This window comes from Entelurus aequoreus, linkage group LG13, assembly GCF_033978785.1.
Source record: "Entelurus aequoreus isolate RoL-2023_Sb linkage group LG13, RoL_Eaeq_v1.1, whole genome shotgun sequence".
Classification (NCBI taxonomy): Eukaryota; Metazoa; Chordata; class Actinopteri; order Syngnathiformes; family Syngnathidae; genus Entelurus; species Entelurus aequoreus.
In genome coordinates this window covers 41,652,692-41,670,514 of record NC_084743.1, presented here as the reverse complement: position 1 = coordinate 41,670,514, position 17,823 = coordinate 41,652,692, and the positions used below count along the sequence as shown (strand labels likewise).

General features: G+C 38.0%; 1 protein-coding gene across 1 annotated transcript in view; it reads left to right on the top strand.

Moving 5' to 3' along the window:
- Window positions 1-5,161: 5,161 nt before the first annotated feature.
- The window catches only part of nlk2 (nemo-like kinase, type 2), a 92,212-nt gene continuing 79,550 nt past the window's right edge, over window positions 5,162-17,823 (top strand). Inside the window, exon 1 of the mRNA XM_062067865.1 lies at window positions 5,162-6,671. Coding sequence (XP_061923849.1) covers window positions 6,220-6,671 — 452 coding nt within the window. The 5' untranslated portion in view covers window positions 5,162-6,219. The remainder of the gene's footprint in view (window positions 6,672-17,823) is intronic.

Here is a 17,823-nt window from a genome sequence, read left to right as displayed (position 1 = left end):
CCGTTCCCGGCGAGCTGGTAGTTACATTGTGACTGCAAATGCGCCGTCCATGCAGAGGCATCTGCAACAGCCAAATGGCGTGAAGCCAGATGTTTCTTGGCGTGGAGGATGTCCGTCTAGGCAAGAACAAAGATTGGTTCCGGGCAGATACCTCAGACTAGGATTTATTCTCGCCAACACTCCCCTGCGCTTCCCACGTCTCCGTGGCCTCTTCTTCTTCCAGGTAAAAGGTGAGCGCCTCAGATCGCCAGTATAGAGGCAAGATGACAATACCTAAGGCCTGGCCACAAAAATAAAGCCTCAGCACCCCATGCTATTTTCCAATGTCAAGCAATGTGTGGCGATCATACATGAATATGGCAGTGATATCTTGGTATAGATCACAGATCAATGCAACAGCAAACACTACTTTTAGGAGAACCGGCAAGCGACCCGCCAATCACACTGGCGCCATTGTACCTTGGCAAGGACCCTGCCGAGAGTATAGCACTGGTCCACAGTTCTACGATCAAGACAAAAAACACACTGCTCCTCTTGAATCTGAGGTTTGGCAGTCCGGTGTAACGTCCTCACCAGTACATCTGAATAAACCTTAACAGGAAGGCTGAGGTGTGTGATCCCATGATAGTTGTAATTCATCCTCCAGTCCCCCTTTCTAAAGAGAGGAAACACCACCCCGGTCTGCCAATCGAGAGGCACCGCCCCTGGATGCTGCAGGGATATTGCCAAACTAGATAGCCCCACAGCATCCAGAGCTTAAAGTAAATCCAGGTGGCTCTCATCCACCCCTGGTGCCCTGACACCGAGTAACTTAGCTACCTCCACAACCTCAGCCCCACAGATTGGATAGCCCACCATAGAGTCCCCAGGCACTCTTCCTTGTAGGAAGACGTGTAGCTGGGATTGAGGAGGTCTTTGAAGTATTTACAATATCCCAAGTTGAGGTCAGCAGCACACCGTCCCCACCATACAGTGTTGACAGTTCACTGCTTCCCCTTCCCGAGATGGCGGATGGTTGTCCAGAACCTCTTGGAAGTTGTTCTCTATGACTTTCCCCCAGGTGCACATATGTACACCCTTATTTTTGAACATGGTGTTTATTATGAACAATCTGTAACCAGCACAAAATGTCCAGTAACAAAGCACAACTCTGGTTTCGATCCGGGTGGCTGTTCCTCCCAATCATAGTCTCCCATTGCCAACGTGAGCGTTGAAGTCCCACAAATATGTGGAAACAAATACATTTCATTATTAGAATACCATACAGCAACTTTTTAAATGTTTAACTTAATTTCAGTCATTTATTTGCTCACACCATGGTAACAGTTTTATCTATATGGGTTTTATTATTATCAATATTATAAAATCCCGTTGGGGTTTATTTATTAAGCCAAATTTTGCAGCAAGCACACCAGTCGTAGTCTCCTCGTCACCTTGACCTGATTGCTGACTGTATAACAACCCACACCTCTTTTCAGATTACTATCCGCATATACAGTCAAAATAAATGTTGTGATTAATCTGCATATATACAATTTTTGTGATTAGTTGTGTGATTAATTGTGTGATTAATGTGCATTTATACAATTTTTGTGATTAATCGTGTGAGTTAACTCATTATTTTTGATTGTCTTACATTAATCCCAATGCAGTGATCTTTGCCAAGTGAGACATTGATTCCTTTGTAACTTTTTTTAAACTTAAAATTAATGCACTCTAATCTATGTTAATACAGGTTGCCCACTAAGATGGTAAGAAAAAGAAGGGTGAAATTCACATTCATTATAAACTTTCATTGTTATCAAATGCTTTGTCCCATCCTATCTATTTATTTTCATACAATTTAAAAAAATCATTGAGGTTCATTCTTTTCATTTCTGTCTGAAGTACATACTGTACATGTGCCTATCTTTCTCCATGAAAACTTAGCAGCCAAATTAGTTTATTCATTCAGAAGAGCATTAATAAAAATGTTATTGCATCTGACTTGTTGATAAAAACAAAAACAAACAAACAAAAACTGATGGCCTATCTCAGGGGTCCCCAAACTTTTTGACTCAGGGGCTGCATTGTGTTAAAACAATTTGGCCGGGGGCCGGACTATATATATATATATACATATATATATATACATATACATATACATATACATATACATATACATATACATCTATATATATATATATATATATATATATATATATATATATATATATATATATATATATATATATATATATATATATATATATTTGATATATATATTAGATATATAGATATATATAGATATGTATACTGTATATATACGTTATCGATGAGAAAATGCATTTTTAGACAATATGATTTGCCTGAGCGGCTAGGAGACACCGTGAGTAGCAAGCGGTACAAAGTGGATAAGAAAAGACAGAAACTTTTTTTTTTTTTTAATTTTTAATTTAAAAAAAATTTTTTTTAAATACTTGGGACTTCCCGCGGGCCTGATTTTGGACGCTGGTGGGCAGGATCCAGCCCGCGGGCCGTAGTTTGGGGACCCCTGGCCTATCTGAAAAGAGATGGTAACGACATGCACCTGTTAGCAAATGTTCGCCTCAACTTAATGGTGACTCTGTGTAGTGAGTCAGAGTCAACAGTATGATTTTTGATTTTTGAGTATTTATAGTCTGATTAGCAAGAATTATGTTATCATAATCTTTAGGCACCACACGATTCGATTTGATTCTTGGGGCTAACGATTTGAATCAGAATCGCTTCTCGATTCAAAACAATTCTCAATTCAAAATCAATACTTTGTAGTATCATTGGGTGCCAGTTATAGTTTATGGATTTAAAGTGTGTACAAATTGCAAACAGAACAAATTGAGAACAGGAAGTGAACAAATGCGTTCGTAACTGCTATGAAATGGAAAAGAGGTAGGACTAAATAAGCTCTGTCTCATCCTTTTGGACTTGTGGTAACAAGAAACTGGAAATCATATTGTAACTGTATGCATGTTTGAAATAAATGTAAATTTACGATAACTGTAACCATAACCAAAACCTCATGGTTACCTTAATTGTGGATGGTTTCCTAAAAAGTGGCGGTGTGGGTTGGTATACCGTCATGTAGGTCAGGTCAATACATACGGAAAATACACCCAGGCGGCAACTTTAGATAACACTATTACCAGATTTTGAGCAAATTAATGATTGATAATCATGCATTCAAGTAAAATATTTAAAAATGTTTGAGAATGACAATCTGACAATACTGTAAATCTGCATTTGTGTCACAGTATTGGTTTTTAGGTAGGTTAATTTTAATTCTGTAAGCAAGTAATTTGATTAATCTCGATTAATCCAAACTCAATTAAATTTAATTAATCTAATTTAATCTAATTTAAACAATTTTGTTAATCAACATATATATATATATATATATATATATATATATATATATATATATATATATATATATATATATATATATATATATATATATATATATATATATATATACCTGTGTGTATATATATATATATATATATATATATATATATATATATATATATATATATATATATATATATATATATATATATATATATATATATATATATATATATACACTACCGTTCAAAAGTTTGGGGTCACATTGAAATGTCCTTATTTTTGAAGGAAAAGCGCTGTACTTTTCAATGAAGATAACTTTAAACTAGTCTTAACTTTAAAGAAATACACTCTATACATTGCTAATGTGGTAAATGACTATTCTCGCTGCAAATGTCTGGTTTTTGGTGCAATATCTACATAGGTGTATAGAGGCCCATTTCCAGCAACTATCACTCCAGTGTTCTAATGGTAACATGTGTTTGCTCATTGGCTCAGAAGGCTAATTGATGATTAGAAAACCCTTGTGCAATCATGTTCACACATCTGAAAACAGTTTAGCTCGTTACAGAAGCTACAAAACTGACCTTCCTTTGAGCAGATTGAGTTTCTGGAGCATCACATTTGTGGGGTCAATTAAACGCTCAAAATGGCCAGAAAAAGAGAACTTTCATCTGAAACTCGACAGTCTATTCTTGTTCTTAGAAATGAAGGCTATTCCACAAAATTGTTTGGGTGACCCCAAACTTTTGAACGGTAGTGTATATATATATATATATATGTATGCATATATATACAATATATGTATATACATACATATATACATGTATATATATTATATATACATGTATATATGTATATATATATATATATATATATATATATATATATATATATATATATATATATATATATATATATATATATATATATATATATATATACATGTATATATGTATGTGTATGTATGTATGTATGTAAGTATGTATGTATGTATATTTATATATTAATCAATTTTCATTGATTAGAATGTACAATTTATTTTTGACAGTTATTATTATTATTATTATTAACTCAATCACTCAATCAATCAAACTTTTCATACATAAAAAATACAACACAAAGTGCCTCACAAACTTAAAAACATTGCCCAATGACCCACATCCCTCATCATCAATCACGCACACGCACGCGCGCACGCACGAACACACATACACACACATACAGACATGCGCACGCACGAACACACGCATACACGCACACACTTACACACTCACACATACACATGCAGTTGAATTTGTGGCTGAGTACAGAGGAGCCAGGTGAAGGAACACTATCCCGGGAGCCGTGCACTAAGAGGTCACCAGGCCACAGCCACCAGGACGCTGACACAAAGAGCCCCCACAGCCATATGATCCCTGATGCAGAGGGCTACCTCTGAGGAACGCTGGAAAGTAAAAATAATAAAGAAGAAGGACCTTAAAATTAATTGATATTACTTGAAACAATATTAATAATATCATATATGTAACACAGTATATAGCTCAAGTACCCTCTGAAGTGCCTCATGTATCAGGGCTACAAGCAGCCCCATTAAAGAGCCATTGATTTAGGTACATGTTGAAATCTTGTCCTAATGAGCTTTGCCTGACTATCTAGGGTTCAAAGAGCATTTTACAGCAGCTGCCCGGCTGTCACACAACTCGTCAGCCATTGGTTGTTTTTAGTGTCAGTCAAAAAGATAAGGTTAACGTCACGGCACTGCTAACCCCTGATTGGTCGAGCGTTAACCATAATCTCCCCTGCCTGTCCAGTGAGCGAGGTTTGGGTCACCATGTTGGATCAAATGCTCATTTTCACGTCGTTCCGCGTTTTGACAGTTTATCATGCCGGTGACAATTATTCGTCGTGAGCTCAAAGTTTGAACTGTTGTTGGAGTGATTTACAGTTTTTTTTTAATGAAAGGAGCTCTTAGCGACACGTTCTCGACGGAGAGGAAGGATTACTGTTTTGATTTGGAGCTATTCATTAGCTAGCTAGAGGCTGAGCTGTCAGGTTGACTAGCACGGTGTTTTTCTGCTGCACGCCAGCATTAAGAAGCGTTCACCTTTTTGTTGGCTTCATCTAATACTTGTGTGTCAACTTTGTCAAAAGCCCGTGTTTTTTTTTTTACAAGACTATCGATGTGGGGGAAGTAAGTTGCCAAGACAGCGAGGTTTCCTCTTTCGCTATTTTGTGATGCTCGATTGTTGTCCAAAAAGGAGGAGGATTGATGCGCCCACCTCAGGTAGATCTTGTATTATGTGAGTGAGCGGGGTCACCAAGACCCGGGCCTGCCTGCTGGAAGTGGGGCCTGGGCGAGGACATAGCACCCTGCACTGGACCAGAAGCGTTAAGTAGGTTTGGGAGATTAGCGCTGGTGGCCTACACACTCACCAACACACATCTGAGGAGTTTTCCGTTTGGAATAATTAATGCAACTTCCTAGCAAACTGGAGCCAAGGTGGCTGGAACAGCGTGTGGTGAACTCGAGCACTTTTGCAATATGATGACTCTTCTCCAAGTGACAAGTTTCTGATCCCACTATAAAGTCTGTTCGACTTTCGTCAGCAGGGAGGGGGCGCCATTGCTATCATGAGGGACATTTAGGGCCACCATTTTTTTTTTTTATTAAGGGGTGGGCGGGTTTTTTGTTTAATTTTTTTACTTAGACTTGAGTTGTCATTTTACCATAGTCATTTCAGATTTCAGCATATTTTAAACCCTCAATGCACTTATTTAGTGTTCTGGAAGTTTAATTGTTTGTACTACAAGAGCCTGGTAGCTACTGCCGTCACTTCAGTTAGGCGGTGGATGGCTCTTTGTGACACAACAGCTTCAAATGTTACAAAAATGATGGCCGCTTATAACGGTGGCTCCTCAGTGGCTGCCCATCACCCTCATCACCACCACCACCTGCAGCATCTTCCACCTCCACACGTGCATTGTCACCAACACACGGACCAGCATCACCTGCAGCACCCGGGCTCCGCCGCTGCAGTTCACACCATCCAGCAGCACACCTCTGCTGCCGCTGCGGTGATGCTCAACCCTGGTCAACAGCAACCTTATTTCCCCTCCCCGGCCCCTGGACAGGCCCCTGGCCCCGCGGCAGCCGTGGCCCCTGCTCAAGTTCAAGCTGCTGCTGTAAAAGCGCACCATCATCACCACCATCATCATCATCAGCAGCACACACACCACTTGCAGCCACAGCTAGATATAGAGCCGGACAGGCCTATTGGCTATGGTGCGTTTGGGGTCGTCTGGTAAGTACAAGCACCTCCCGATGTTAAATACTTTGTTGGATATTTGGCTACAGACATTATACAGACATATCGCGGTTCGGCTTTCGCGCAACCACATTTTCAGGGATTTATTTTTTCTGCTTTGAATTGTAAATATTTTTCTAAAGTTAACCTTAATAGAAAGTTATTGATGGTGCTATCTGCAGTGAAAAAAAAGAGTGATTCAGTTATTAACCCGTCAGTGGGCACTGTGTCAGATCAATTCAACATTTTCCAGCAGGAACGTGTTTTAAGAAGATGTGATGTGTGACTGCTAGGGGTGTGATAATATGCTAAGCTCACAAGATTGTGTTCACAAGACAATATTTTTACATTATTTTTCAGAAATCGGAAGTTTGTACTAGTGTGCACAAACCAGGGCTGCACGATTTGGAGGAGAAACCTAATTGCGAGTTTTCATTCAAATTGCAATTGCGATTTGATTTTCGATTTTTATGTTTTATACACATGCATGCATAAAACTGCGAAAATAACGAGTGAAGGTGAGTGAATGTTACTTTTAGATTGTCAATCAACATATTCTTGTCTCAAAGTGCCACACAGAGCAATATGCAATAATTTATTTTATGCAGACAGACTCAAAGATTTTGTGTACATCGTGCTTTTAAATTAAATAAATAATTACAACTATACAGTACAGAGTTTCCCCTTAATGTAACGGATCGTGGCGGTGCACCACGGCAAACTCTTAGCCGCTACACCTTAAAAATAAGTTGGTTTTTTTTTTACGTGAAAACAAATTGAAGTAATATAATGAGTTGGCGACTTGTCCAGAGTGTACCCCACCTTCCGCCCGATTGTAGCTGAGATAGGCTCCAGCGCCCCCCGCGACCCCGAAGGGAATAAGAGGTAGAAAATGGATGGATGGATGGATAATGTATTGTGGCCTCCACAAGAAGACAGGCAATGTTTGACGCTCTTTTTAACTTCTATTGCCAATCGTATGCTAACAAATATTTCTTCCATGCACACACGTCTGCCTCCATGCTTTACTCCGAGACACACAGCAACTCTTCCTCATTCTCCGCTAACACTGTGTTCAAGACTAAGGGAAAAATTAATATTGTAACACACAGAAATACACTTAAACAGCAGCAGGTAGTTACAGTATGAATGGATATGTATATACTTTTATTTGCGCACTATTGACTAGTGTTTCTCAGAAAATTTGGCCCAAAAAACATAGAGTTTGATCAACCAAAAACCGCTGCCGAAACTTGATGTTGTGATGACGTAAGTATACGCACAGGGTTGTCTGCAGCAGAGGCAGCATGTCCGCGCTGAGGACATACTTTAATGTATTTGAGATATATTTTAAGGAGAGGAAGGCTCGCAGGAGAACGAAGCAAGTGTGACGGCAGGCTCTCTGTAAGGCAAGGCAACTTTATTTGTATAGCACTTTTCATACACAAGGCAGACTCAAAGTGCTTCACAGCACAACATGTGGTACAACAAAGTGAAATGTAAGAAAATAAAAGCAAAATTAAAATGCAGACAATAAAAATAAAAACAGTGCGGACGTTAAAAGTTAAAAGATTAAAAGATTTAGCTAAAAGCTAAGGTGAACATAAAAGTTTTCAGTATACTTTTAAAAGTAGTCAGCGTTGGGGAAAGTCTGACATATTCAGGAAGTTTATTCCAGCTATTTGTTGCATAATGACTGAATGAGGTTCTCCCTTGATTTGAGTTTACTCTGGGAACCGCTAACAGATTGGTCTCAGAAGATCTTAGTGATCTAGAGGGCTTATATAGTGGGAGCATATCGGTGATATACTTCGGCCCTAGACCATGTAGTGATTTATATGTGAGCAGGAGGATTTTGAAATCAATTCTCTGATGTACAGGGAGCCAATGTAAGGATTTAAAAATTGATGTAATGTGCTCACATTTTTTGGTCTTTGTTAGAACGCAGCAGCGTTCTGAACAAGCTGTAGCTGCCTGACAGTTTTTTTGGGAAGACCTGCAAGGAGACCATTACAATAGTCTAGCCTACTGGTAATAAAGGCATGTACAAGTTTTTCTAAGTCTTGAGCTGACATGAACCCTCTAAGTCTTGTTACATTTTTGAGGTGATAGTACATGGAGCGACAGAAGTAAAGAGTCTCTAAACATCAATGCAGTCTCCAATCACCGACAAATGCTTTACATTTGTTGCTAATAGTGTTTAATAAATAAGAGTAACTAAAAGGATTGGAGAAAGCTCTAAAAAAAAAAAAAATTCTCAACAAACAAAATTGAACATCCTAAAGTGCATTTTTTTCCCAGTTGGAAAAATTCGATCTGATGTTTTGTTTGTTGCCATCCCATGATCACAGTATTTACACTCGTTTGTTCGTCTTGATGGGCTCGTAATGCCCATCCGATTTGAATCTGAAATATTACCACAAGGGACATTTGGCTTCGTAATCATATTTTTTCCAAATCATTTTTGGTAATTTGCGACACTTGTCACTGGCGAGTTCAGAGGCTCTATGTTCGTGCTTCCTGTGTGTGCGGTCTCGCTAAGTTGGTCTCCAACCACCGAGACAAACATTGTGAATGACTAAAAAGAGGGCTCACTGCATTCAGTTTAATTCTACTGTTAAATAAACACGCTTAAGTGCTGAGAGCGATGCACGTAGTGAGACGTCTTTCTCCCTGTCTGAAGCGACGAAGAAACGCGAGGCTCAACAATTCAGATTGGCGAACATGTCTGTCACTCTTATGCTGGTGACGGCAGAGGGGGAAAAAAAACTTAAATTTCAATATGATGTTGATTAATCATTCAGCCCCAGCACAGACCTTTTGGTATGCAGTGCGGCCTGGCCTCGCCCCTTGCCAGTTCCTTGTTGCCTGCATTGCCATTCACCAGGTTTACCCCGCGGTTTGATCTTTTGGGCTACCGGTTGATGGCGGTTGCGTCAGTCTTCTGCCCTGTGCCCGCTTTTCTATTAAAGGGGTCATATTATAAATGTTTACTAATTTTACAACACTTCAATTTGATCTACATCAGTGTTTTTCAACCACTTTGTTGTGGCGCCGTGAGATTATCCCCAAATAATGTGCTGTTGTTGAGTGTCTGTGCTGTCACGAGATCGGCAGCGTAACCATGTAACTCGTCCATATCAGTAGGTGGTTAATTGCTTTGTAGGCCTACTTTAAGACAAGAGAATTATTGATGCATGGATGGTTATGGTTTAAATTAATATTGAACAATTACGTCGGGTATTTAAAGGAACCGACTTTATATTGTCTATAAAGGCTACTGAGGTGGCGACTTATCCAGGGTGTACCCTGCAGCTGGGATAGGCTCCAGCACCCCCCTTGACCCAGAAAATGGATAGATGGATGGGTGGATGGAACATTTTCTGCTGGTGGTGTGCCTCGGGATTTTTTCAATGAAAAAAATTGTGCCTTGGCTCAAAAAAGGTTGAAAAACACTGGTCTACATAACATGTAATGATGGTTCTTTGGTCAAAACTTTGCATAGATTTTGCTGCAAAGACCGCTCTTTAGGCTACTTTCTGGCTTGTTCTAAAACGGTTTGTTTTAAGAGGTGGCTTTGTTATCCCGCCCCGCAGCTATGTTTGGTAGTTGTTTTTTGTTTTGCTAACAATGTATGAAATATGGACGCTGGTGATCCACACCAGCAATCTAATTTTTCTTGACTTTCACCACAACACAACATCCCAGATGATAAAGCGAGACCAGCAGCACACTGTTTTGTTGTCAGCTAAAAGAGAGACGAGACCTTAAAATGGCTCCTTATAGCCTTGATACTAAACAAAAAATGTAACTGGAAAATATTTCCAGCAAAAATGTATACCATCAACATAAAGCGAATCACAAGCTTTATCAGCAGTAGAGTGTTTGTTTTGTTTAAATCAAAATAAAAAAATAATGTAAACATTGCAGTATATTATTGCTCAAGTACTGTTAACATGGCCTAATGTAGTAGGTGCCTCTCTCCTTCTCTCTCTTCACGCATCGCCCTCTTTGCCAACAAGAATCTTCAGTTTTGCCCTTTCCAAGTCACTACTGAGAGGCTATTTCGATGCTGCAGGGATTGAAAGTGAACGTTTTTCCTAGCATTCTTACTAGACTCTTTTCTTCTTGCACTATCAATTGACACTCTGCAGTGATGTCTCCCCCGATGACCTAAGATTATGACTACAGCTATCGATTTTTTTAGTAATCAAGTAATTTATTGATTTAATTTGTTCGATTAATCTAGTAAAACTAAATGTATAGCTTATTGCATATTTTAGGAAAAATTGTTGAAATTAAGATTTTTCTGATAACTTTTATCCCTTTTCTTATAAATTCTCATTATCAACATTGAAATTGCACATTTAACATGAGAGCACAAATAAGTACACCGGTGTAATGAGATAAAATGAATTAAAATGTAGAAAAAAGTGAATGTAGGCTAAAACCAGGTAAAAAAAATAAATAATAAAGAACCAAACAAAACAAAAGGCTCTTAGATCCATCCATCCATCTTCTTCTTCCGCTTATTTGGGGGTGGGTTCCAGGGAGCAGCCTGAGCTGAGAAACCCAGACCTCCCTCTCTCCAGCTACTTCGCCAAGTTATAAATAAATAAATGATAAATGGGTTATACTTGTATAGCGCTTTTCTACCTTCAAGGTACTCAAAGCGCTTTGACAGTATTTCCACATTCACACACTGATGGCGGGAGCTGCCATGCAAGGCGCTAACCAGCACCCATCAGGAGCAAGGGTGAAGTGTCTTGCCCAAGGACACAACGGACGTGACTAGGATGGTAGAAGGTGGGGATTGAACCCCAGTAACCAGCAACCCTCCGATTGCTGGCACGGCCACTCTACCAACTTCCTGCAGAAGTAAACAGAATGACCAAACTTGGAGGTAAACGTGCAGCTAAAGGCAGCAGAATAAATATTAGCCGTGACTTGGAGTTATTATTGAGAAAAAAGCGAACTCAACGTTCGTTGTGTGGGGATCATTTGGGTCGCTAAAGTAACATGGAGCAAATCAAGTCGATCAAAAGGCTGTTTCTCTTTTGCCTCATGACGCGCACTGGTTTGATCCGAAAAACACATACATGCTCCAAACTGACTAGTAACACAAAGAAAACACATGTGGTTATGGTTTATTTCGAACATGCAAATAGTTACAACAGGAACAGCTCATTTGATCTTATTTCATAGTGATTTCTATCACATTTGTCTGTTCACTTCCTGTGCTCAATTTGTAACATATACAAAATAAATAAGTAAATAAATTACCCAAATGGTTCCACTTAAAAAAACAAAAATCATCCTGAACGTAATTTACATTTTTTAAGTTTACAATCCAGTAAATACAATATAAGGCCTTACTTAAGATGTCTTCAATTATATCAACTTCTCATAAAATGTCTTAAATATGACTATGAAAAGTCTAAAAACTACAGTAAAGTATTCAGACCCCTTCAAAATTGTTTACTCTTTGTTTCATTGCAGCCATATGCTAAAATCAAAGAAGTTAATTTTATTTCTCAATCTACACTCGGCACCCAATCTTGACAGAAAAAAAACAAACGCAGAATTAAAAATTTATTTTTTTTGAATAAAAAAAATAAAATCATATGTACATTGGTATTCAGACCCTTTGCTCAATACTTTGTTGAGGCACCTTTGGTAGAAATTACAGTCTCAAGTCTTTTTGAATATGATGCCACAAGTTTGGCACACCTATCTTTGGGCATTTTTGCCCATTTCTCTTTGCAGCAGATTTATTGGAAAGAGTTAGTTTTCATCCAAGATAAAATTAACTTTTTTGATTTTAGCAAATTGCTGCAATGAAACAAAGTGAAATAATTTAAAGTGGTCCAAATACTTTTGTAACCACTTCATATTGTTTATTCAAAACAAATGCATAAACTTCAGTCTCGCTTTTAAATGTTTGGATTAAAAAAAAACAAAAGAATTAAAATATGCTTTTAACTATTTAAAAAAAACTGCATCCTTAGAGAAAGCTTTTTTCTTAACGTTACACAATATCTCGTCGCACCCGCATACTCTGTAAGTACTTACTAAGGTAAGTAAATGTATATAAGCAATAGATGGTTTTGGTTTTGTAGACAACTGCTTTGGCGGATGTCAGCCAGTCCGAGGGTCCTCGAGACACATTGGTACCACTCGAGTAACTTTAAGACCATTTAGTTGCATGATATTGTCTGTTTACGAACTTCAAGGTTCTTTGGCCTAAGCATATGAGATCCTCAATGATGACAAGTCTTGTTCCAGCCTGGGATTTTGTTCCCATGCCATCTGTTTTCCTTGACTGATCCTATTTGAGAGGGTTTACTAAAGGGTGCCTCAAAAAGGTTACCTGTTACACTCCTCACGGAGATTTAATCTCACTTACCCAGGATTTAAATGTTCTTTGACTCATCAGTAAAAGGTGGCCGAACCTAAGGCGATATGACAATATAAAAACATCTTCCACCAGGACAGCATAACTCCTTTTCCATCCACATTAAATAACCAAAACCAAACCACTCAGTCAGCATTTACATGTACCAAAAAGTTTTTTTTAACATGCATCTAAACACTCCTGCTAGATACTGTTATACTTTTTAAAAATTTTAATTATGCAATTAGAAACCATTTCCCTCTTGCATGGACAATATACTCCTTAATCGAACATTTATCCAAGCGAGCGTCCCATACATGAGTATATGTGGAGGATCATCAAATTAAAGCTGCAGAAGCTGAAATAAGGTAATATTTTTAAAGCATATGGATACAACAAAATCTAAATGTATTACATTACAATATGTCTGAGGACATCCCTGTGTGTAGAAATGTATCAAGCAGGCCTATCTCAACACAAAAACTTTTTCGTATTTACAATGGAATAACAGAAATTATGTGTTGATTTTCACAAGCAACGTCATTAGTCATACTTTGTTTAGGGATACAAGAAATACATGTCCATATACAACAATTTAGATGTCATTAAAATAAATAATTCCCTGCCTAGTGGAAAGTTTGTATTTATATAGTTACCAAAACAGCATTTTTTTCTGTGTATATATATACATATACAGTACATATATGTATGAATATGTATTAGTGTATATGTATACATCTATGTGTATGTATATGTATACATTTGTGTGTGTGTGTGTGTGTGTGTGTGTGTGTGTGTGTGTGTGTGTGTGTGTGTGTGTGTGTGTGTGTGTGTGTGTGTGTGTGTGTGTGTGTGTGTGTGTGTATTACGGATGTAACGGTAAACGGCATAATGACAAAATTCCGGACGGTTAGTAATACCGTTTAATTTTTTAATTGCCAAATAACCGTCATTTATTAATTCATTTTAGGCGACATTGCTCACTTCCTGGAAACGCAGCAGCAGCCGCGCCTGCAAAGATGGCGCATGCGCACTAGCATTGTTTGCAATGGCGGAAAACAACACACGGATCTCGCTCTTGAGATTTTGCCCTCGTTGTAAACAGACAAAATCGGTAGTCTGGACGTATTTTGGATTGGTAAAGCATGCCAAGGGTAAGAAAATTGAGGATGGTTCGCCCATCTCTAGAAAATGCAGGAAAATAGTTGCCGCGAAGGAAGGTAACAATTCAAACATGTTGAGCCAACACGGAAGTACCATCCTCAACTACACGTCGAGTGCAAGGTAAGTCAACTTGTAGTAGCTAAATGCATGATGGAAAGTGTTTGATAATGAGTATGTCATTGTTTGTCTGTCAAACGTTCTTATAGTTAGACTTAATTGTTACATAAAGTTACTTGTATTTGGCCGCTATCGGTGAGAACGAGTAGTGTGTGCATACAACACATACTGCAGCAGAGCAAAATGTACTTCTGTTTGTGTTTTGTGCTGTTAATGACCGCTGCTACTTTACGTTACAGTTAAAACTTAGTGTAAAAAAAAAATCCTAGCAGAAACACTGCAACGTGTTTTGTTTTTACAAGTGTAGCATTAGGTTTTGTGTTTTACTGTGTGTGTGTCAGTCAGATGATTATTATAATAATAATAATAATCAACATCTTATAAAAATAATACATTTTCTTTTCCCTTATTTACAGAGTGGGCGTGCAGTGGACAAGTTTGATGCCACAGCTACTGTGCATAATCTACCAACATCACACATACAATACCTGATGCCTTCCAGAAGCAGCTGTTTATGCTGTTTATGTTTGTTATTGACACTTATGTTTATTTATTTAGTTTCTGCCATGTTACTCTGTTAATAATGCTTATGTTGCTTTCATATGCACATTGAATGTTGTATGTAAATGCATGTGTATATACAGTATGTATACAGTATGTGTGTAAATATATGTATGTATAGGTGTATATGTATGTATGTGTACAGTTGCGAGAAAAAGTATGTGAACCCTTTGGGATTACTTGGATTTCTGCATAACTTGGTCATAAAATGTGTTTTGATGTGGTTAATGTAACATAAGATTTTTTGTCAAAATAAAGCCAATAATGCCATTTTTGTGGTCCCCTTTATTTAGAAAAGTATCAAAATACAATTTTTGGTACTGGGACAACCCTACTGTCTGTATATGTATATATATATTTATGTATATATATATCTATATGTACATATGTGCAGTCGTGGTCAAAATTGTACATACACTTGTAAAGAACATAATGTCATGGCTGTCTTGAGTTCCCAAAAATTTCTACAACTCTTATTTTTTTGTGATAGGGTGATTGGAGCACATACTTGTTTGTCACAAAAAACATTCATAAAGTTTGGTTCTTTTATGAATTTGTTATGGGTCTACTGAAAATCTGACCAAATCTGCTGGGTCTAAAAGTTACAGCAATGTTAATATTTGGTTACATGTCCCTTGGCAAGTTTCACTGCAATAAGGCACTTTTGGTAGCCATCCACAAGCTTATGGTTGAATTTTTGACCACTCCTCTTGACAAATTTAGTGCAGTTCAGCTAAATGTGTTGGTTTTCTGACATGGACTTGTTTCAGGGCTGGGCGATATGGCCTTTTATTAATATCTCAATATTTTTAGGCCATGTCACGATAAACGATATATATCTCTATTTTGCCTTAGCCTTGAATTAACACTTGATGCATATAATCACACCAGTATGATGATTCTATGTGTCTACATTAAAACATTCTTGTTCATACTGCATTAATATATGCTAATTTGAAACTTTCATGCAGAGAGGGAAATCACAACTAAGTCAATTTACCAAAACTGTATTTATTAAATAGTTTTAAGCAGTGGCACAAACATTCATGTAATTTCCAAAACAGAAAGTGCAAGATTGTCAGAGACATTTTAAAACAAGCTATTAGTGCACTTTTGTGCATGATGTCACTAAAATGACATATTAAAACAACACTAAATTAAAGTGCACTTTTTGTACAGAACGCCACTACAATAGTTTAAAACAAATAAAGTGCACTTTTGTGCATGATCACACAAGATATTTCAATAACTGTCTATTAAAAATGAGCTGCATAACAGGAAATCAAATAGTGTATGTCCTTCGTTATGTGGTAGGTTACTGCGGACGTTATCTCCTCCTGTTGATGACTATTTTTTTCATACAGTATTGATCTGGAAATGGTTGCTTCGGCATTTTGTTGGTGTGGCACCGGCTGGAGATGTTGACATGCAGAGTTTCAAGCACTCCTCATTCTCTAGCGGGTGACTTTTCAAATGATTCTACAAATTAGCAGTAATGCTACTTTTTGTAGCAACGCTTTTGCCGCATACTTGACATATTACGGTTGTCTGTTCAACATATTCTCGCTTGAAGCCAAATCACCGCCAGACGATGGACCCCCTGCTGTTTTTCTTGGGAATTAATTATTCTTCCTTCATTTGTTACCATATTTGCACCTTCTATCTCTCTCGTATTACCACTCGCACCGCACCGCTAGCATCACAGCTAACTTTACCCATGCCGCTACCTCTCTGCTCCGCGAGAGCGTATGATGTTGCATGCGTGACAGTATGTGACGTATGTAAGAAGGTTTCCCATTTTTTACGTCTCTGTGAGAAGGAGAGGCAAGAAAGGTGAGAAACGCATGTAGTGTAATGCCCGCAGCACGTATACTCGAATATCACGATATAGTAGGGGTGTAACGGTACACAAACATTTCGGTTCTGTACGTACCTCGGTTTAGAGGTCACGGTTCGGTTCATTTTCGGTACAGTAAGAAAACAACAAAATATAAATCTTTTGGTTATTTATTTACCAAATTTGTAAACAATGGCTTTATCCTTTTAACATTGGGAACACTATAATAATTCTGCCCAGGTTAATCAACATTAAACTGCCTCAAGTTGTTGCTCAGATTAAATAAAATGACAAAACTTTTCTTCTACATATAAAAAGTGCAACCTTAAACAGTTTAAAGTCAACTCATCATGCTTAATTTATTACAGCATTTGGGAAGCTTGTAGTTGATTTATTATGTAAATGTTATATTTTCATCAACATGTGATAGCAGGGACCCTGCCATTCAAAACTAGGCTGCTGCATTACTAATGATTAAAGGCCTACTGAAATGAATTTTTTTTATTTAAACGGGAATAGCAGATCCATTCTGTGTGTCATACTTCATCATTTTGCGATATTGCCATATTTTTGCTGAAAGGATTTAGTAGAGAAAATCAACGATAAAGTTTGCAACTTTTGCTCGCTGATAAAAAAAGCCTTGCCTGTACCGGAAGTAGCGTGACGTCACAGGAGCTAGTATTCCTCACAATTCCCCGTTGTTTACAATGGAGCGAGAGATTCGGAGCGACAAAGCGACGATTACCCCATTAATTTGAGCGAGGATGAAAGATTCGTAGATGAGGAACGTTACAGTGAAGGACTGGAGAGGCAGTGATGGACGTATCTTTTTTCGCTCTGACCGTAACTTATGTACAAGCTGGCTCATTGGATTCCACACTCTCTCCTTTTTCTATTGTGGATCACGGATTTGTATTTTAAACCACCTCGGATACTATATCCTCTTGAAAATGAGAGTCGAGAACGCGAAATGGACATTTAAAGTGACTTTTATCTCCACGACAATACATCGGTGACACACTCAGCAACTGAGCTAACGTGATAGCATCGTTCTCAAATGAAGATAGAAACAAAAT